The sequence below is a fragment of the Acanthopagrus latus genome, chromosome 13, assembly GCF_904848185.1.
Source record: "Acanthopagrus latus isolate v.2019 chromosome 13, fAcaLat1.1, whole genome shotgun sequence".
Lineage (NCBI taxonomy): Eukaryota > Metazoa > Chordata > Actinopteri > Spariformes > Sparidae > Acanthopagrus > Acanthopagrus latus.
Window position 1 is genome coordinate 8622477 of NC_051051.1, and position 20839 is coordinate 8643315.

The 20839-nt window shown below is 38.6% G+C and overlaps 2 protein-coding genes across 4 annotated transcripts; both read left to right on the forward strand.

Annotated features, from left to right (window-relative positions):
• The first annotated feature begins 22 nt into the window (after positions 1–22).
• On the forward strand, positions 23–10132 carry casr (calcium-sensing receptor). Of its 2 annotated transcripts, XM_037120413.1 has the most exons (9): positions 23–410; positions 1562–1799; positions 3250–3565; positions 3654–3960; positions 4256–5095; positions 5227–5457; positions 6082–6205; positions 6295–7474; positions 7711–10132. In XM_037120413.1, exons 3-8 carry the CDS (start codon positions 3381–3383, stop codon positions 7428–7430), a joined length of 2823 nt encoding a protein of 940 aa, XP_036976308.1. In that variant the 5' UTR covers positions 23–410; positions 1562–1799; positions 3250–3380; the 3' UTR covers positions 7431–7474; positions 7711–10132. The 2 variants fall into 2 exon arrangements, with proteins under 2 accessions (XP_036976308.1, XP_036976307.1); XM_037120412.1 differs by lacking the exon at positions 7711–10132 and having other exon boundaries at positions 6295–7696.
• Positions 10133–10643: 511 nt separating this feature from the next.
• b4galt4 (UDP-Gal:betaGlcNAc beta 1,4- galactosyltransferase, polypeptide 4) lies at positions 10644–16331 on the forward strand. 2 transcript variants are annotated; one of them, XM_037120420.1, is made up of 7 exons: positions 10644–10817; positions 12190–12726; positions 13294–13526; positions 15064–15251; positions 15442–15564; positions 15692–15796; positions 15892–16331. In XM_037120420.1, the coding sequence occupies exons 2-7, from the start codon at positions 12465–12467 to the stop codon at positions 16022–16024; spliced, it is 1044 nt and encodes a 347-aa protein (XP_036976315.1). In that variant the 5' UTR covers positions 10644–10817; positions 12190–12464; the 3' UTR covers positions 16025–16331. The 2 variants fall into 2 exon arrangements, with proteins under 2 accessions (XP_036976315.1, XP_036976316.1); XM_037120421.1 differs by lacking the exon at positions 10644–10817 and adding an exon at positions 10824–11148.
• The last annotated feature ends 4508 nt before the right edge of the window (positions 16332–20839 follow it).

Genomic DNA, 20839 nt, shown 5'->3' on the forward strand with positions numbered 1-20839 from the left:
ATGTGGATATCTGTGCCTTTTTAAGCTTCAACAAATCACTTCAATGGACCATAATCACATGGCAGCCATTTTCCTCTGACAAGGCAGGAAGCTCAACAGCTGCAATAATGTTATGCTGCTGTGTTCTAGATTGCAAGTCGTATTAATGCACGGAATATCACGAATTGTTATCGTTCCATAGCGACAATGGATAGTGGAAATCTGATATTTCAAAGTAAAACAACATATTTCATAGCCCACTTATTTAACCCTCAAAGTGAAACGCACTAGATGTTTTTCTACTTTTTCTTGTTTTTCTACCTGAAACACCTGAAGCAGGACAACATTTGAGCTTTTCCACCCTGAGTATGATGTCAGAGGAAAATGGCTGCCGTGTGAATTTTGTCTATTAACTGGCCTGCTGACGGGAAGTAAGACAGATATTAGTTTCCTGGAAATGTATTAAAGAATTTTAGTTATTTAATAAATGCTTGATAGCAAATAGCAGAATGTAACCCTAATGTTCGATACACATTGAGGTAAACGTTGTAGTAATTTCAAAGAAGTTTCAGATGTGGAGCCTGGTAATTACCACCTATTTACCATGAGATTTGAAAACTATTATAACTAAGTGTTACTAAGTTTTTAACTCGTAATCCATCAGTTATCTTATCACCTCACTTTTTTTCCCGCTATCTATGGTATTTCCTTCTGAACTAATATGAACAAATCCCTCTGCTAAATCCTGATTATTTGTTTGTAACCATTGGCTTCATCCTCCACATGAGGGCAGTGTTTCAGGCCCTGCTAATACGGTAACTGAAAACAAGCTGACATACTGAGGTCAAATTAACTTCTCTATCTTTAATTTAGCCTTTTCTCTAATGAAGAAGGTGAGGAGTTTCCCCCAGCTGTAAAGAAATAAGAAAGGAAATTTAGACTGCAAACTTTTTTAAACCTCTTTGAGCTCTCATGTGCCTGATGTCTCATGGACACCGCGCTGGGTTGGGTCATAGATAAGTCAACATGTTGTAAACTGAAATTGTTTTCAATGGAAACATCTGCTCAGCAACAAATTGAAGACTTGGGCATCGGAGCATTAGGAGACATCTAATTGTTTGAGGAACATAATGGTGCAATCCACTGCTTCCAGGGGTGCCTGGTATCATGGTGTTCCTCTTCTGGCAAAATGTGATCAAAGATCAAGCCTGGCTGGAAAAACTGATCACTGGATCTTGATCACAGGTGGCAAAAACAACCGTGGATCAAATTTTAAATTCGAGGCACCAAAAGTACTGAGAAACATATTCACATTTGAGTTTTTCATTGGTCAAATGACCATGACCCATGGTTAATTTGCAGAATGGCGTGTTGGACTTAATTTGAGAAAAGTTATTTTGAGATGTACCTTCATTTTTGGAAAATAAATCATTAGATATATGTTAATGTAGATACAAATATACAGTTAAACAACATGAAATACACATTAACCAAGGCTAAAGACAAAGACATGCAAGAATCTCAAACTGTCTAAAACAGTTTGTATGATTGTAACTTTCTCGTTTCTTTCTCTGCACTTGAGGTCGGGTAGACTTCAGTTTGGGAGAACGAGCTGTGAGTAGACTTCATTAGCCGAAGGAAATGGACAACCCCTCTCTCTGTTAATGATTCATCTGTTTGAAAGAGGTTCAGGAGCTAACGCCATCATCCCGTGAATTCATTCAGCACGCTGGATATTTTGGGGGAAAGGCCTTCAAATCTGTGTGTGTTCCTGCAGATGAGCCGTTTCAAGTGTTTTTTAATCACACACTCAGGAGGCGGTAAGTTGGATACAGTGTTATTTTGCATGTTTGATGTTTTAATTGTTAAAACGGCCATAGTCCGCTTTTTAATACTATCAGTTATTTAAAATGCATGTTGATATTATGATCAATAACTCTGCTAATTTTACTATTCTTTAAAACATCAATGTGGTTATTTTACTAAATCTTTAGCAGTTTGAATTGGTAGGAATTGTGTCAATTGAAATTTTGCTATCATTTAAAATTTTACCTGCTTGAAGGTGCACTATGTAGTTTTGGAAAAGTAATTTAGACTCAGAAAAGTAATAATTAAGGTAATAACACAAGCTCAGAAATATTTATTTGATACATACATTTCCAAAACTGAATAAACAAGTTGTCCTCTAAAGGGAATAAAGTCCAAAGAACAGCATTTGAAGATAGACATGGCTCCCATAGCTGGGTCCTACAAATATAAACAAAGTAAAACAGCATGAAATTGTGTTTTCCTTTCAGGATAGTTTGTTTATTCGGTTAATCAATAAAGATGTTCCCGTCTGATTAGAATTTCTTCCCCCAAACTATATAGTGCACTATTAATTTCATGCTGATATTCTTGGAAATTATTACTTAAAGGCAAAAAAGCTTCTATCCTAATTAAGACAAAGATTTTTCTCTCAAACAGTGGCTCTTACGGCCGTTAGTTACTTCATTATCCCGGCTCTGCCCCAGCATTTTTCCAGCTGTATTAGCCAGATGCAGTATAGTCTCTCTCCATGGTGACTGGGTTCACTGACCACAGCGTGAGCCCAAGCATTTGCAGGAAGGAGGGTCATTAGAGTGTGACTTCACTCTCAGCTCTTGCAAATCCTGCGTCTATTTCGGTTCAGATGGATACTTCAAGCATAGTGACTGCAATGTTACTGCGGGGTGAGATGTTGTTCATCTCTTCTCAGAAACTGTAGTAATCAACTCTTTGCAAAAGTCAAAATTCTAAAAAAAACATATGTGACTTTTTTGTCCTGGTAGAGTGGGTAATTATAGCCTCGGGACATTGCTGGCCTCCAACACTGTTCTCGCCCTCTGTCCCTGTTTATACCGGAAAGTGAGCTCAGTGCGTGGAGTTTATTGGATGGTGTCACACACTGTAACAACACAAGAATTATGTGTATGTCTTGTTGACTTGTCAAGACAGTTTCAGTAAAAGAAAAGTTCACCCAAAAATGAAAAGTCATTATCACCTCACCACCAATGCTGATGGAAAGTCTGCTGAAGTTACCTAAAAAAAACAAAACTAAAAAAAACAACCCAAAATGGTTCTATAGAGCTCACCCAGTGTAATCCAAATATGTGGACTTTCCATCAGCATGACAGAAGATAGTGACTTAATTTTCATTTTTGGGTGACCCTTATCTTTAAATATCCAATGTAGCTGCAGCCCATTTGATTACTGTTAAACAAAATGTGTTTTTCCCTCCTTTTCTTACAGTTCCATCATTGCAAACATGAATAGCACCAAACACCACAGCAGTCGGGTTGATGGGAGAAGATAATATTGAGAGTACCTTCACTCTGGGGAGTTGTAGAAAATAATCCTACCCATTAGAAACAAAAATTAAGATGAGACTGGTTCTATATTATCTGATCCTGCTGGGGTCCAGTTATGTGATTTCAACCTATGGGCCCCATCAAAGAGCACAGATGACCGGTGACATTTTGCTTGGAGGTCTTTTCCCTATACACTTTGGTGTTGCCTCCAAAGACCAAGACCTTGCAGCCCGACCCGAGTCCTCGCAATGCGTCAGGTAAATTTGAGCCTGGTTACATTGTTGCTAAACATGAATCCATTAATGATTTGTGGGTGCTAAACGTATGCCTTGTTTATCTATACAGGTTCAATTTCCGTGGTTTCCGCTGGCTCCAGGCCATGATTTTCGCGATCGATGAGATAAACAACAGCAGCACTCTCCTGCCCAACATCACACTGGGCTACAGGATCTTTGACACATGCAACACAGTGTCAAAAGCCCTGGAAGCTACGCTTAGTTTTGTGGCCCAAAATAAGATTGACTCCCTGAATTTAGATGAATTTTGTAACTGCACTGATCACATTCCAGCAACCATCGCGGTTGTCGGAGCAGCTGGATCTGCAGTCTCTACAGCAGTCGCAAACCTACTGGGCCTTTTCTATATTCCTCAGGTGAGTAACATCAGTACTACATCAATAAAACACCTCTGTTGTGGTCTTAAAACCAAGCACATGTCACATGACAACCTGGAATTCTGAAAATTCATGCTCAAAACAAATGGGTGGCTGCATGTCACCAGACAGTTAGCTTCAGCTAACCTCAATCATGAGTACAGATATTGACACATTTTGCAAGGATGATACAAAAAAAAAACAAGTAAAGAAAGAAAGTACAAGTGTTTCAACTGAGCAGCATCAGCAACGCAATGAAAACCTGATAATTTACCTGAAATCTTTCCTGTTTCAGATCAGCTACGCCTCCTCTAGTCGCTTACTGAGCAACAAGAACCAGTACAAGTCCTTCATGAGAACCATTCCAACTGATGAGTACCAGGCCACAGCCATGGCGGACATCATCGAGTTCTTCCAGTGGAACTGGGTCATTGCCGTGGCCTCAGACGACGACTATGGACGCCCAGGGGTTGAAAAGTTTGAGAAAGAGATGGAGGAACGAGACATCTGTATTCACCTCAATGAACTTATTTCACAGTACTTTGAAGATCATGAAATCCAAGCTCTGGCTGACAGGATCGAGAACTCCACAGCTAAAGTCATTGTTGTGTTTGCCAGCGGCCCAGATATTGAACCTTTAATTAAAGAGATGGTGAGGAGAAACATCACCGATCGTATCTGGTTGGCCAGCGAAGCATGGTCAAGTTCCTCCCTCATCGCTAAACCAGAGTATCTTGATGTTGTGGCAGGGACTATTGGCTTTGCTCTGAGGGCAGGCCAAATACCTGGTTTTAGGGAGTTCTTACAACAAGTCCAACCAAAGAAAGATAGTCACAATGAATTTGTCAGGGAGTTCTGGGAAGAAACCTTCAACTGCTATCTGGAAGACAGCCCGAGACTGCAAGAAAGTGAGAATGGCAGTACGAGTTTCAGGCCTTTGTGCACTGGTGAGGAAGACATCACGAGCGTTGAGACCCCTTACCTGGACTACACACATCTTCGAATCTCCTATAATGCCTATGTTGCAGTTTATTCCATTGCACACGCCCTGCAGGACATACTCACCTGCACACCTGGACAAGGACTATTCGCCAACAATTCTTGTGCAGATATAAAGAAAATGGAGGCATGGCAGGTAAGAAGTTCAAAACCAAAGCAGTTACAACCATGATTGTAGGCTCCTAACTCATTTGGAATTAGGGTTCAAATACCTAATCATTCGCTTGGCCAATCTGCATCATTTAAAGGTTTGTTTCTGCTTCACAGGTCCTGAAGCAGCTAAGGCATTTGAACTACACCAACAGCATGGGCGAAAAGATGCACTTCGATGAGAATGCAGACCTGGCAGCAAACTACACCCTCATAAACTGGCACAGGTCTGCTGAGGATGGCTCTGTGGAGTTTGAGGAGGTCGGATACTACAACATGCATGCAAAGAGAGGAGGCAAACTTTTCATTGACAAGACAAAGATTCTGTGGAATGGATTCAGTTCTGAGGTCAGTCCAGGTGTTTTCTATTAATATATTCTGTCCCTTCTTTATATTCAGTGTATTTCTCATTCTCCTGCCATACTCTACCCATAGAATTATTGTAATAATTTTGCACTGCTGTACTACATTTCATGTTGTATGGGTTGCTGTAGGGAATATAGGGCCAAAGGAAAAGGCTGTTTGACAGCAATGTAAAGCGCCAAGCATACACTTAACCCTAACCCTAACCCTAATTCTCATAGGTTTTGTTTATGTTAATTCAGCCTCTGGGAACAAAAGACACCCAGCTCAAGCGATGCCATGTTAGTCAAAGTTAAGGTGCCGACTTACAACAATGTCCATAGTTTGAGGCTAGCGAGGGATCTTTTGTTTGAAAGTCTTTCTCCATCTGTCTCTACTGTTGTTTCTTCTCTGTTGATTCACTTTGACATGATTATTAATTTTTTAATCAATCAGTCAATGAGAGCAGATAAACCCACTGTATGTAGAAGTTCTGTTTGACGCAAAGTATAAGTCAAAAAATGGCGCCTGGTCACACCTTAATGTTATTATGTAAAACCTTAAACCAATTAGAGTTGAACACACATTTACATCCATAAGATGTGTCCTCTGTCTTTTTATGTCCTCTAGGTGCCATTCTCTAACTGCAGTGAGGACTGTGAACCTGGTACAAGAAAAGGGATCATAGACAGTATGCCTACATGCTGCTTTGAATGCACCGAATGCTCAGATGGAGAATACAGTAATCATAAAGGTAACAAGATGCTAAACATTCACAATCTCGTATCTGCACCTGGCTACTGTTGCAGTTCTCACACAGATGATTTTGTTTTACTCATACAGATGCCAGCGTTTGCACCAAATGTCCAAACAACTCCTGGTCCAACGGAAACCACACATTCTGCTTCCTGAAGGAAATCGAGTTTCTCTCCTGGACTGAGCCGTTTGGGATAGCCTTGGCCATATGTGCGGTGCTGGGTGTTGTCTTGACAGCCTTTGTGATGGGAGTCTTTGTCAGATTTCGCAACACCCCCATAGTGAAGGCCACAAACCGAGAACTATCCTACGTCCTCCTCTTCTCACTTATCTGTTGCTTCTCCAGCTCACTCATCTTCATCGGAGAACCACAGGATTGGATGTGCCGTTTACGGCAGCCCGCCTTCGGGATCAGTTTTGTCCTCTGCATCTCCTGCATCCTGGTGAAAACCAACAGAGTGCTCTTGGTATTTGAAGCCAAGATCCCAACAAGTCTCCATCGCAAGTGGTGGGGATTAAACCTGCAGTTCCTGTTGGTGTTTCTGTGCACATTTGTCCAAGTCATGATATGTGTGGTTTGGCTTTACAACGCCCCTCCTTCCAGTTACATGAATCATGACATTGATGAGATCATTTTTATCACCTGCAATGAGGGCTCTGTGATGGCTCTGGGGTTTCTTATTGGTTACACATGCCTCCTGGCAGCTATTTGTTTCTTCTTTGCATTTAAGTCACGGAAACTTCCAGAAAACTTCACAGAGGCCAAGTTCATCACCTTCAGCATGCTTATATTCTTTATAGTTTGGATCTCTTTCATCCCCGCGTACTTCAGTACTTACGGCAAGTTTGTTTCAGCTGTGGAGGCTATTGCTATACTGGCCTCCAGCTTTGGGATGCTGGCATGCATCTTCTTCAACAAGGTCTACATCATCCTCTTCAAGCCCTCCAGGAACACCATAGAGGAAGTCCGATGCAGCACCGCAGCCCACGCCTTCAAAGTGGCTGCCAAAGCTACACTGAAACACAACACGGCTGCGAGAAAGAAGTCCAGCAGCATCGGCGGTTCATCTTCCTCAACTCCATCCTCATCCATCAGCCTCAAGACCAACGGCAACGACTGTGATGCGACTTCAGGGAAGCACAGGCCAAGAGTGAGCTTCGGCAGTGGAACAGTTACACTGTCTCTGAGCTTTGAGGAGTCGAGGAGGAGTTCTCTGATGTGAGAACATGTCTGTCAAACTTCAGCTTTCTGAATCCAATTGTTAAGGTGCATTTTGGACTTTATTTTGAAATGCATGCACACTTAGGCCTTTTCATCCACACATCCATACATTTGTCAGACGTAGAATATCAATATCAGTCCAACTTATATACTGCACTATAACTGAATCATGTGACAATTAGTTTTCTAAAAACAACACTGATGTACACTGCTGATAATAAGACATTTTGTACAATTAAAACCATTAGATCCTTGATGAGTTGTTTTTTTTTCCTGTCTAGAGTAATCTGATAATGTCACTGATGATCACACGATGCTCAGTACAAAGGCCGGACTGGTAACTTGGAACAACATTTAACCAGAGAACAAGCAAGGCTCTGTAATTAGATGAGTGAGACCAGAGGATGCATGAGTCACACTGAAAGTACACAATGACAGGATGTCGACAAAACGTTCCATAATTATGGTCAATCACAGGACAACAAAAGAAACGGAAGTCCCTCAACGTGGCATTGCCAAATTCATGACAACTTATTTGACGTGTTTTTGGGCAGCTACTTTCAAGCACAGTTTGAAACCTTTTCCGCAATAACAGAAGATAATCCTTTATTGATCCCTTCAGAGGGAACACTTGGGAGTAACAGCAGCACAAGGACAGAGTAAGTACAGCTTAATAGAGAAACTTTAAGAAAATGATAAATTAAAAAGAAGTGACAAAAAAAAAGAAAAAGTGTAAACAAGAGCAGTTAGGCTAACTATTATTGCGTGAAGATTGAGGGCAAATTGGCAAATTGAGAGCAGTGAAGGGAGAGTTGTGTGAATGTCCCTGACTCTGTGGTAATTGGGTATGTGTGTTATTTGTATGAATTTGGGAAGGGGGGGTTGGACTGGTCAGTACGATGTCTCCACTGCTGCAGTGCCCACGAATAAGTATTGCAACACATTGCACCTGGGTGGGATGATCCGGTGGCTGAAAGAGCTGCCAATCTGCCACAGCTCATCGTGGAGAGGGTGAGAAAGGTTATTCAGGATGGCTTTGATCTCATCCTTCATCCTCCTCTCTGCCACTGACTCCAGACTGTCCAGTTCCAGCCCGACCACAGAGTTGGCCTCCCTTACCAGCTTGTTAAGTCACCACCCCAGCACGCCACAGCAACGGACAGAGAACTGGCTATTGTAGATTGGTAGAAAATCTGCAAGAGCCTGTCACCGAAAGATTGAAGTCTCTTTTATGAGAACAGTCTGCTCTGACCCATTTCTTAAGAGAGCTTGTGTGTCCAGTCACGCTTTTTATTGATTTGGACCCTGTGGGAGTCCACCTTCTCTACTTTGTCTCCCTGAATGATAACTGGGACAGAGGTCCTCCTGTTCTTCTGGTGGCCAGCACTTTGGTCTTTCCAAAATATATATAAAATATTGGACTGAACGAAAAGTTAATTAGATATATTTGTTGTAATAACAGAAGCATCACTGCTGTCACCACGGTTTCCCCAACTCAGACACTACTGTGAATACTACTGTATTTAGTATATTTCTGATCTCCTCAAGTGTCACTGCTGCATTATATATACTATTTAAAAATGACAAATGTTGTTATATAACCAAACAAGCTAAATTGTGGCTCTGGTAAAACTAAAATCAGTTGAATTATTTTGAAGCATGATCATAATGTATTAACTATATTAAACATTATGCTGAAAAAGATTCTCTCTGAATTACAGATCTGAAACCCTAATGGAAAAAACAAACAAACAATGAACATGCTGTAGGAGGTCTGCAGGGCATTTTGGGGCACGCCTCCACCTTCAGCTTGCTTATCACAAGTCTCTGACATCTGCAAACAGTGCAAGCCCATCTCACATGTTAATGTCATTCTCGCAAGAGGCCTACACTATACAGTCATGTCCTCACAGTATGGAGGACATATAGCGGGTAGGGAGGAGCAGCTCAGGGAAGGAACTGTCTATTCCAATCCACACTGTCTGATTGTCAGCTGTAAATACACTGTTGGCTATACTTGAGTGGAGACTACTGGCCTTTGAAGTAATAATAAAAGTGTTTATTTTTACACTATGAAAGGGGCCATTCTTTTACACTCAAATTATATTGAATACAGGACTTTTACTCAGCATATTTCCATTATTTCTTTCTATACTGTAAGAAAAGGGGTTGAATACCTTGTCTTTCACAAAAGTAATGAAAGTAATCCAGTAATAAGAGCTCAGTGGAGAAATACTTGATAATAGTGTTTGTTCAAACATATTCCTTAAGGTTTTGATTAGTTTAAACTATAAATGTGACTAAAGTATAACTGAATCCAGTTGACTGTTTTTTTTTGTTCCAACATAACCCTGATGTACACTGCTGCTAATAAAAGACTTTGTACAATTAAAAACATTGTATTGAGTTGTTGTTTTTTTCCCCCTTTGGAGATGTTTTTCTTTCTAGAGTTTCTGTTTCAATAGCAATCAAACATTGTATTTGTATTAATTTCTAAAATAAGAACCCTTGCAAAAGAGACGTTTCCGACATAAGGAAACTGGTATAAACAAAAGTAGGTAAAAAGGCATTTGAGGAGTGCAGGACCTCCCACGTTGCTCTACAGGAGGATGACATGCTGACAGACTCAGGATCATGGCTGATCTGAAGCAGGCTGAAGAGCAGCTGGACAACCACATCCTCTGTTTGCAGGAGGAAAAGACCTTTATCCTCAGAGCCACTGAAGTCCTGCAGAGAAAGCAGCATGTTGTCTGATGTCTGACCCGCAGAAACAAAATGACTAGGGAGCACTGCATGGTGGGAACGTTTGTCACAAACATGGAAACAGATATCATGAATTTCCCTTTACAAAATTGTATGTAATTCAATGTCGGGCCAATTGGCCCAAAGGACCAAATACCTTTATTTTGAAAACCATATCCCGGAAGCATATATAAAGGTGTGCACACGACAGTGACTTCCTGTTTGTTGATTCTGCCTTCAAAATAAAAGCAATCTAAGGTTGTTATTTAATAATGAAATGACTGCACGAATATCATAAGTAAAATGCTGAATATCAAAACTATGTGTAAATATTGTTTTTCAGAACATTTCGAGGAATAACGATGTATTATATCTATTACAGCTTTCTCGTAAGATGGATAAATTGGCAAACAGCTGCTCAGTCGTGCCGAGATAACTTATAAACAGACGCTGGCCAATGATGGGAAGTCATTGCTTTTATTAAAACGTGTTGTCTTACATATTTTCCAGAATCACGCTGGTATAATGAAAGCTTTTAGTGTGAAACACTTCCAGCAGAAGTGTTGTCACTGATGGCGACTTGACACACTGTTGTCGTTTGCATCTTTGGTTGATAACCTGGGGAAACCGTTAGCTTGTGGTTAAGGTAAGATACGTTAACCAAATGAGTAACTGTCAGCTGTTATCTCTGTATGAGGGAAGGACAGTATTTAGTTTAATTGAAATATCGTTTTGTTGTGTTTTAGGTTCAAGGTGTACGACTCGTAATGCCATAATTTAACTTTTACAGCACTTTACTGAAACTCCATAATGTTGCATCCGCATACGTCAGCTAGCTTACGGCTGGGTTAACTCTGCAAGTAGGGTTCGTGTGAGCATCGTTAAATTACGAACATTTCCCGCAACAAACGTGAGTTTTTGTCTTTACAAACATGGACAGGAATCACGACAAAACGGAGCTGTCAGCAGTGTAAAAGGTAGCGTGGTGCACTTGTTTCTATTTACGTGAAAACCCGGAACATAACGCTAGATATCTTCTTCTATCTGTTGTTTCGAGCTAGCCAGCGTTAGCATGTCACTGCCAGTCCTCAAATTCATCTTCAGTCAACACACAGTCCTTGTGAGAGAAAAGCAACTTAAACTGCCTTAGTGTTAGTGTTTCATAGGTTTTCCGTCCAAAGACAACCACAAGGGTTTTTTTCTTCTTCTTTTTTTCAAATGACATTAAATAGATATATTAACGTTAGCTTGTGTGTTTGGTTGATGCACGTTTCAAAATGTTAGCTAACGTTATAATACTAACGCTGTCTGTCTTAGCTAATTCACGTTTATCATCAAATGGCACTGAAAGCACACGTTGTAGTCATTAAGTCTACCTTCACTGTCAATTGATGATAAACGCTACATAACAATAACTATCAACTTAAGCTTTATTATTATTATTTTTTTTTCATCCATTGCCTTGTTATATGAATGTATTAACCGTATGGTCTTATATTTGTTTTTAGTGTTAATTATAAAAAGATTAATTGAACAACTGAACATTAATCGCCATAAGTGAATATTTTGGTTTTAAACCACTGGTCATGCAAACATTTTAGTCTGGACACCTCTACTGGCTTACTCAGGTTAATCAATAATGGAAATAATCGTTGAATATTTGATAGATTTAGAGTGCAAGTGGTGAGAAGGGTGAGGCAACCGCTCTGCAATGTGATACCAAACTTTGCCAAGATTCACAGAAAAGGACAAGTATTGGTTACAGGGTGTAAAAAACAACATTCAGGAAGCTCTTTCAACAGCGTGTAACACAATAAATGGCTCCAAACACAAAGGGAGAGAAAAAAAAGAGGTTCATGAACTAAAAACACTTAACCAGTGTCTTAACCAGTTTGTTTTCTAAGATAACATCTTATCAGGTGTTTTTGTCATTGTTGCATTTCAGGGTGTAGTTTTACATGAACAGACGTACCTCTGCCCATTCAGTAACATCTTTTTCTCTTTAAATCGATTTACAGTTTTCGGAGGACTGGAACTCTTGCCCTGATCGCCTGAAACTGGATTTTGGCGATGGATTTTCACCAATAACTTTTGCTTACTTGGCAGTGATCAAATAGTTGATTTACTGTATTCTTCAGCACCATGTTTCATCAACATGGGATGACTGGTTAATGAAACTGTGGCTGTTGGTATTTTAGCAGGAATGTCCTGCACAGAGGAAATGTCTTAATCATTAACTAACAACATCCACATTTCGCACTTTCACTGTTCACATCAGCGCGGTCACACAGCTATGGGCTTCTGTTCGCCTGTGTGCAAGGTTTTGCGGAGGGGGAAATACTTTTTACTGATCCTGATCTCGCTGTCAGTGCTGGCGTGGATCGCAACTTTTTCAGGCGAAACGGGGAAATCTGTTCTGGTTTCCCCTGCCGCGACTCAAACTCTTGTCAAAGGAGACAGCCTGAGGGAAAAAGTCAACTCGTGGACAGCGACACCTGATCGCCTAAATACTCCACCACAAAAAGTCAAATGCCCACAGGAGTCACCATTGCTAAGTAAGTACAGGTAAAAAAGGTGACACAACCAGGGTGTATGAAGAATGTCATGTTGATTTAATTGGGTTTCCAGATTTTAGCTTATATAAATAAAAAATGTTAATCTTCTCAGAAATAAATGTGGTTATGGTTCCTGCTTGCTAAATATAAATTATTTATTTGTTTTGTGTTTATTTTTCTTTTAATTCGCCACTTTTACAATGACTACTTGGCAATGACAGAGTGGGAGAATAGATAAGTTAACTGCTATGTAATAAACCAGACAAGCATTTGTGCCAGTCATTTTATCTGTGATGTCACCTTGAATACTAGTGACTGCAGTGGAGTGGCTGCAGTGGCACACCAATATATTTTTAAATGTAATTGTCTTATAGACCTCATTATTTCCCACTATGTTTGTTAGCATTAAAATTGTTGTGGATTTCCAGAAAAAAAACCTGCTTTGATATGGCATAGTTGGAACACTTTTCTAAGCTGAAATTCATTTAGATGTTCTGTGTGCATATAACAGAAAGAGCCCTAGCACTGAAGACTCACATTTCTTGTTGAATTTGTTAATGTCTACAGAGGGAGCTGTGAAGCTGTCCTTTGAGTCCTCTCTTATACTGAAGGATGTGGAGGGTGCCAACAAAGGGGTGACTGAAGGCGAGTACGAGCCCACGGACTGCATAGCGAGGCAGAGTGTAGCCATCCTCATCCCTCATCGCAGCAGAGAGAGACACCTCCTCTACCTCTTGCACCACCTGCACCCCTTTCTGCAGAGGCAGCAGATACACTATGCCATTTATGTCATCCAGCAGGTACTGCTCAACACAGCTTTGTCACCCAATTTTCATTTTTAATCGGCAATTAGCATAAAAAAATAACAAAAGGACAAAAAGAAAATCACAACTAAAACATGCTATCTACTGTGTCGCATTGACACTGGCCATGATGTTAAGGCTTCCTGCTTGTGGAACTGAGATTATAGCATCAATCACAATGTTTATTTGCAAGTAATTCCAGGTAGCAACTCCCAGCTTCACGTACATCACATACAATTGAATTGTCTTTTTTTCAGGACATTATTACAAAGTTTAAACATCCCATTTGTCTAAAATGCATGTTTAATGCTTCATTACACTTTCACTAACATTAGTTTTGAGAACTAATCTACCTGTTCGGCTGCAGACTAAGGAAAATTTGTAACCCCAAACTATCAGTAGCAGTAAGTCTGACCGGCGACACTAGCAAAGCATTACAGTACATAAAATAAGCGCAACAGAAATGTCAGATAGGTCGGACCACTGTGTTTAACTACATATCTTTAGACCTTACAGAAATATACAAGTTTGCCAGTCACACATATCTCCACAACCTGTTGGTTTATCATATCAGGGAACTGCAGATTGGTAAATGTTAAGTTGAAATAGTTTGAATTCAAGCTCACACCTGTAACGATTTTACTTTTGCTTTTCTATTGCTAAAGTTCCTCTGAATCAGTTTGTCAACCTTAAATAGTAATGTGGTACTGCACCTATGCTGAATGCTTGGTAGCAAATGTGTAAATTGTATTGCATTACTTCATATTAATTATTTTAAATGTTTTAAACATCACAAACAGGTAAAATATAAAGCCTGCAATGAAAGAAAAACATTATTGGTTTTTTGCTCAGTGTTCTTTTATGTTTTCAACCAGCAGGTTTCATAACATCTGTGCATCCTGACCACAGATATAAATCTTGGTACACTTGTGGACTTCAAAGCTTCACAGAAGTTACAAGTCATTTTCAGTGACGCACAAAAACCACAGAATTTGCAGCTGTAAACAAAGATACTGTTGAAGCAAATCATTCACATGCCTATGGCAAATCATCTGCAACCAAATAACATTCTATTAATAACTAATCAAGTACTCAAAAGAGAAAGGTAACTTAAGGGCAAACCCACAAAACACTTACATACTGTACCAGAAAGTGGTTGAAATTTCCCATGTATGTACAGCTGCCTATTTATGTTGATTAGTTAGTTTATTTTATGAGTTAATTGTATGAAAAGCTTTGTGGATTTGCTGTCTTATTTGGTCATCTTGTTAAAAAGCACATCAAACTCCTAAATTATTTGGATTAACCTGTTAAGCATGCTATTTTCTTTGATTTCTTGAATAAGGTGACATCACTGTAAGAATTAAAGTTAATTCATAACTGTCCTACACAAGCATTAAATAATTTTCTGAGCAGCCACTGTGCTTTTTCTTTCAATTAATGAAGTGTAATTTACATTGAGCTTATAACTGTACATATTCCATAAAGTACTGAAACGTTGTGATTTTTATTGTGTTTTCTTTTTTTTTTTAAGGCTGGTGATGCAACATTTAATCGTGCCAAATTACTTAATGTTGGGTATTTGGAGGCTCTGAAGGACTACAGTTGGGAGTGCTTCATCTTCCATGATGTGGACCTGGTTCCTGAAAATGATCACAATTTATATGTCTGTGACAAGCAGCCCAAACACTTAGTGGTTGGCCGGAATGCCACAGGATACAAGTAAGTACATGACAAAGGGCTAAAATCCTCATGAGTCATGAATCAGCAGTTAAAATTTATATTACCCTTGTGAATAAACAGTGCAGTGTTAACAGATGATAGTCTCCCCAGGGCTGATCATATCTTAAAAGCTCTGATGTAATCTCTAAACAGTGAAATGTATTTTTTCTTCATGTTCTTCCACTCTCAGGCTGCGCTACAAAGGCTACTTCGGAGGAGTCACAGCTATGACCAAAGACCAGTTTCATCAAGTAAATGGATTCTCAAACACTTACTGGGGTTGGGGCGGAGAAGATGATGACCTTCGCATCAGGTGAGACCGAAACCAGTGACAATGGTATTTCAGATTAGTAGGTTTTCTTTTTATTACATTTGGAGTGGCTGTAGTATATAGCCCGTCATTCATTTACTCATACGTGTGTGTCTGCCGTCTGGTGCAGAGTTGAGCTACAGAAAATGAAGATTATGCGACCGCCTGCTGATGTAGCTCGCTACACCATGGTGTTTCACAGACGGGACAGTGGCAATGAAATAAACAAAGACAGGTCAGTAAATGTGGAATGGATATTAACATGTTAAGCTTGTTTCAGGTAAATGAAATGTAATCATATATGTTATATTATTATTTTTTGTTTCTCAGGATGAGGCTGTTGGGACGAACACCGCAGGTATGGAGAAAGGATGGACTCAACAGCTGCTCATATAAAACTCTGTCAGTAGAGAGGCTGCCTCTTTATGTGAATGTTACTGTGGACATTGGTAAGCCACATTAGTCGAGATTTTAAACAGGAAGCTGTGCTGTCACCAAAAAATATTTTAGGATATATTTTATACAGTATGTTAAAGCCACTGAGTGTAGAAAAGTTACTACTGCACATGTGTGCAAGACAACACAGTAGGCACACTAAATGCACATTGTTTTGATTAGTTTACATTTTAGGATTGAGTTCAGCTGGCAACTACATATTTGCACCTTTTTGCATATCATGCAGCCTTTTTTCCCTCTATATTGTTACCAGCCTGCTAAAGTAAATTAAGTAATAACTGACTTTGGTAAAATAAAGAATTTGGCCTTTAAAATGTTATTGCTTTTATTGCTTTAACGTTGAGCTGTCCAACTTGCATTGTGCTCTTCTAAAGCCCCTACAGACACAGGTGTTACCACATGTTTTGCTGTTTAGAACTTGTCTCAGGACTGTTTCTGAGGTACAGAATGTGATTGATCTCCATCACGCTTCTATTGGATTTGTTGCTCCTGTTAGGGCAGGACAGTTTGCACTTTTTTAACCTGAGCAGAAGTCTGATCGGCCAGATAAATGATAACACCTGTGTTCAACCCTGATTCCCAAAGTTGGTACGCAGTGTAAAACATAAATAGAACAGAATGTGATAATTTGCTAACCAATTTGACATCTGGGTTATAGGTGTGCAGAGCCTATAGAAATTATGTTAATGTTTAAAATTGATTTAAGGCTTCCTGGATGCTTCTAGGTAATGATATGATTGATTGGTAACTCAATAGAGTTGTATCATTAAGACTGAGATGTGTATCACACACTGTAGACAATGTTCAGTCTGATCTTTACTGAACATTGGATCAGCTCATAATGTGCATTAATCAAAAACTAACAGCAACAGAGCCTTAATATAATATTATCTTATCAATTTTCAGCAAAATAATGCCTACAATAGCCTTTTACATTACCTATAAAAAAAGTGAGCAATGTGAACATATTAATGAAATCTTAGTAATGTTAATAATGCTAGAAATGCTTCTCTATCTTAAACTCTCTGTCAACATTACTACTCATGTATCATAAAGTGAGGCATTGAACATTCACACTTTGGATGTAGAATATAGTTTTGCATCAGTCTCACAGCAGACAGCAGATGAACCTTATGTGCAGAAGATGGAAACCTCAAAGACCACTGAAAAGCAATAATATATGGAGACCTGATCAGCCGAAGTGCAGCCTCCTCAGAGTTGTTAATTACACCTGTGCATCCCCTGCTATTACTTGTCAAAACGTCTGCTTTTAAAAGGTCTGTGAGAAGGTTTGTCCAGTTCTTATTTTGGCACTGTAAACCTCTGTCTGCACTAGAATCAGCCTACATTATTATTTCTATTTAAAGAAGGACAAAAATAGTCTTGAAAAGTAGTTTTATGAGCCATATTGACAAGATATGATTCCTTACATGGCATGTTTTTCTTTACAAGGCCTTACATGCTTTTTTTTGTTTTTTAATTGGAATTATGGGTGGTGGATTCTTATTTATTACTTTTAGCATTTTAAAATTATAATTGTAGTCCTTGGAGACCAATCAATAACCTTTTTTTTATGTACAAGAAAACATTTCACTCTAGAAAAATCTGCATAGTTATGCTTTGATCCTTGCATGCTGCTTAGAAATGTGTCAGATACACTCATATCAACTTTGTTTGTTTCGACTTAATTTATATTTTGAAGATAGTGTAGCTGTTGGTATGTTGTCTTTATTTATTGGACCAACACATCCTAATACTCTTAAGACTGAGCAATATTACTAACTTTGATAAAACGCGTTGTTGCAGTTTACTTGAGCCACTCCTCATATTCACTGTCATAACTGTAACAAGAGCTTCATAATAACTACAGGTTTCTCTAAATTTCACAATGTTGATGATCTGAACAACTCTTTATTAATGCAGTATGCTGTAGCCATTATGAAGTGCTTGAATGAGAGTTAGTGTTTTTATAGATGTACATACGGAAAACCGAGAGTAATGTTTTCTGGGTTGTTGGTGGCCTGACGGTCCGGTCCTTTCACTCATGAATGCTCCTGAATGAATGTTTTTCTACTGTGGGTTGAAAATGTTGGCATGTAAGAATATTGTAAGTGAACAATTTAAACTCCAGCTTCTCAATACGATTTTGTAAATTGATCACATCTCAAAAATTGTGGTGATACTGTAGCATCAAGCATTCCACTGACATATTTCAGTTGAATTTGTACTTTTACATGAATCATGTATGAAATTCAAAGCGATGCCATATTAACTTTTGAGAATGTCTTTGGTGGATTTATTTTGAATGATGATGAGTCATTCTACATTTCACTTCTAATAGGATTATTTTCTCTTTAGAAACACATGTATAATAAATAGTATTTTTTATTATCAATTGTCTCATGGTTTTATTTGTTCAAGACCAGACATCTTCGGTTTTGACACAAAAGTTTGCTTTATCCAGTATGCATCCCAAAAAAAATGTGTTTACATTGTTTCAATTATGAGGAGTAGTTTAAAATATTAAGGCAGACTAATTGATAGAAGAAATGACTCTTCCTGCAAAGTCACAAATGAAAGTCACAAATCAGTGTTGTACTAAGATTTTATTTAATTTATCTTACATGGTCATACCAAGCCAGGCTGCAGTACATGAATCTGACCACAAGGGGTCCTTGAGGGCACAATATCCACCGTCCAAAGTTGAGCGAGGTCTCCTGTTCTTGTTAATTCTTGAGAGATTGCTTTTATTGAGAGGCACTTTGCCCAGCAGTAGCCTTAATGTGTCTTAATAACAATTTATTAAGTCTTGTTTAGTTTAAATGTTGGAAGATGTGGGAAGGAGGCTTGGATTACACTGTGTTTTACATGGTTAATCAAATAAGCTGGTTATGATGCTTTTAAAAAGCAGTTTTGTCCCATTTTATTCTCAACACAAATCTAAACAAATACACATGGAGGCACATGGATCAACCCCTCTGCAGTTAAAATTTCATCATGTTTTCCTTGATAACGGTTCAGTTTTTTGTATTTAGGGTCATACAGGAACCACATTATGTTTGTTGATAGGTTTCTGAACAAAGTTCGAACACAAGTTAATAGTTTAACTAATTTTTTTATCGAAGTAATATAGGAAGTTATAATCCACACAAAACAACATCAAAATGAAAGACTTTATATTAAGGTCTTTGTAATGGTGATATGGTTGTTGTTAGATTATAAAGACATTTATGAGCATGAGGTGATTAAAAATGTTAATTAAAAGCTTTATGAGTTTGTTATGACTATAATTGCATTACAAACACAAGTTGTTTTACTAACTGGCATTGTTAAACCTTTTGAGCCTTTTTGTCGCTTTATTAATATGAATACATGATTTATTATGTATTATTAGCAGTAAAGTATGCACTTATTAACAGTTATCTATTAGTTGATAAATTATAATCAAAGTTTTGATTTGACACACTGTCTCTGTGAGTAACATGAACTTTAAAATTTTGTATTTTTGCCTTCAAATCATCAGCATTGTATTTTTGTCCGTTTTACTCATTGCATCATTTCCGCTCTGTGGCATTTAGCCGAAGCCAAATTATGCTGCAGATCTACCACGACACTGCATCACTCTGAGGACATGTACTAAAAGTAAGAACAAGAATAACCCCTTATTATCCACATACAATGACATGTCTTCTCAGCACAGACCTATTTTTTTTCTAGCAGTGCAGGGAAAGAGCGGGATGTCTGAGGCTTTGTATGGACAATATGATGTCATCTCCTCTTCCTATGGTGCAGAAAGAAAGCTTTGTCTCGTGGAGGCCAGGCCTGGTCATGTAGCTCACATGTGACAAAACGCTTTCAGCACAAAAATATCAACTCCGCAAGAACACTACGATCTACTCCACAAACTAGTCCATTTAAAAGAATGCTGGAATGATGTGTACTGAGTTCTTCCTGCTTGTAAATACAGTAACGCTTTTACAAGCATTTAAGAATTCAGCTGCGGGGTGTTTGAATGTATATTATATATATATATATATTATAGATATACATATATATTGAAAAGCACTGCGTTGATTCAAATATAAAATCGAGGCTTAATCTACATTTTCGAGTTCAGGCACATTCTTAAGAGTTTACTTCTGGATAGAAATGACCAAAAATAACTTAATCAATTAAAATCATGCCTGACAATGTGAAATGATTTCATTTAAGTGTGTCAGGGCAGCACAGCAAGAAGATCCAGAGTCCTTTTTTGTTTGTGCAAGTTTCCTCTGGATGCTCTGTTTTTTCCCACCATTCAAAGACATGAAGGTCAGGTGAACAGAGAACACTACAGAGTCTGCAGATATTAATATTGTACGTCTATGTCTGTGTGTGTGTGTATGCATGCGTTATCAGTCCCATTTCCTTTGAACCATTGCATGATGGGATAGGTTCCTACATTATCATGACTATAGAAATTAGAAGGTTAAGCAGGTGAATGGATTCAGTGCTTATCAGCAAAACGGAAATGTTTTTCCCGAGGAAATAAAAACATTTACTATAATACTTAATTTGCGTATTTAAAGGATAAGTTCATGCTAGTCAGTCGTTATCTCCTCTCCTCTCATGGTGGTGGAAGGTCCAGTGATGTTTTGAAACCACAAAACAAAACATCTGGCATAATCCCAATCTCCAGAGGCTCAGATATCACAAATTGATTCAAAATGCCATATATACCCCTTTAAAAGTTGAACTTTTCACTTCATCTTCAACGTGTTATTGTGCACCCAGTTGGCTGTTTGTTGAGGGTGTAAATAATGTATTATCACAGACAGACAAT

Excerpts from the sequence above, each read along its gene's own strand:
- casr (XM_037120413.1), top strand. The coding sequence starts at position 3,381 with ATGAGACTGGTTCTATATTATCTGATCCTGCTGGGGTCCAGTTATGTG. Across the intron at positions 3,566-3,653 it reads GAGTCCTCGCAATGCGTCAG|GTTCAATTTCCGTGGTTTCC; the intron begins GTAAATTTGAGC and ends TTATCTATACAG. Across the intron at positions 6,206-6,294 it reads AGAATACAGTAATCATAAAG|ATGCCAGCGTTTGCACCAAA; the intron begins GTAACAAGATGC and ends TTACTCATACAG.
- b4galt4 (XM_037120420.1), top strand. The coding sequence starts at position 12,465 with ATGGGCTTCTGTTCGCCTGTGTGCAAGGTTTTGCGGAGGGGGAAATAC. Across the intron at positions 13,527-15,063 it reads CCATTTATGTCATCCAGCAG|GCTGGTGATGCAACATTTAA; the intron begins GTACTGCTCAAC and ends TTTTTTTTTAAG. Across the intron at positions 15,252-15,441 it reads CGGAATGCCACAGGATACAA|GCTGCGCTACAAAGGCTACT; the intron begins GTAAGTACATGA and ends TTCCACTCTCAG.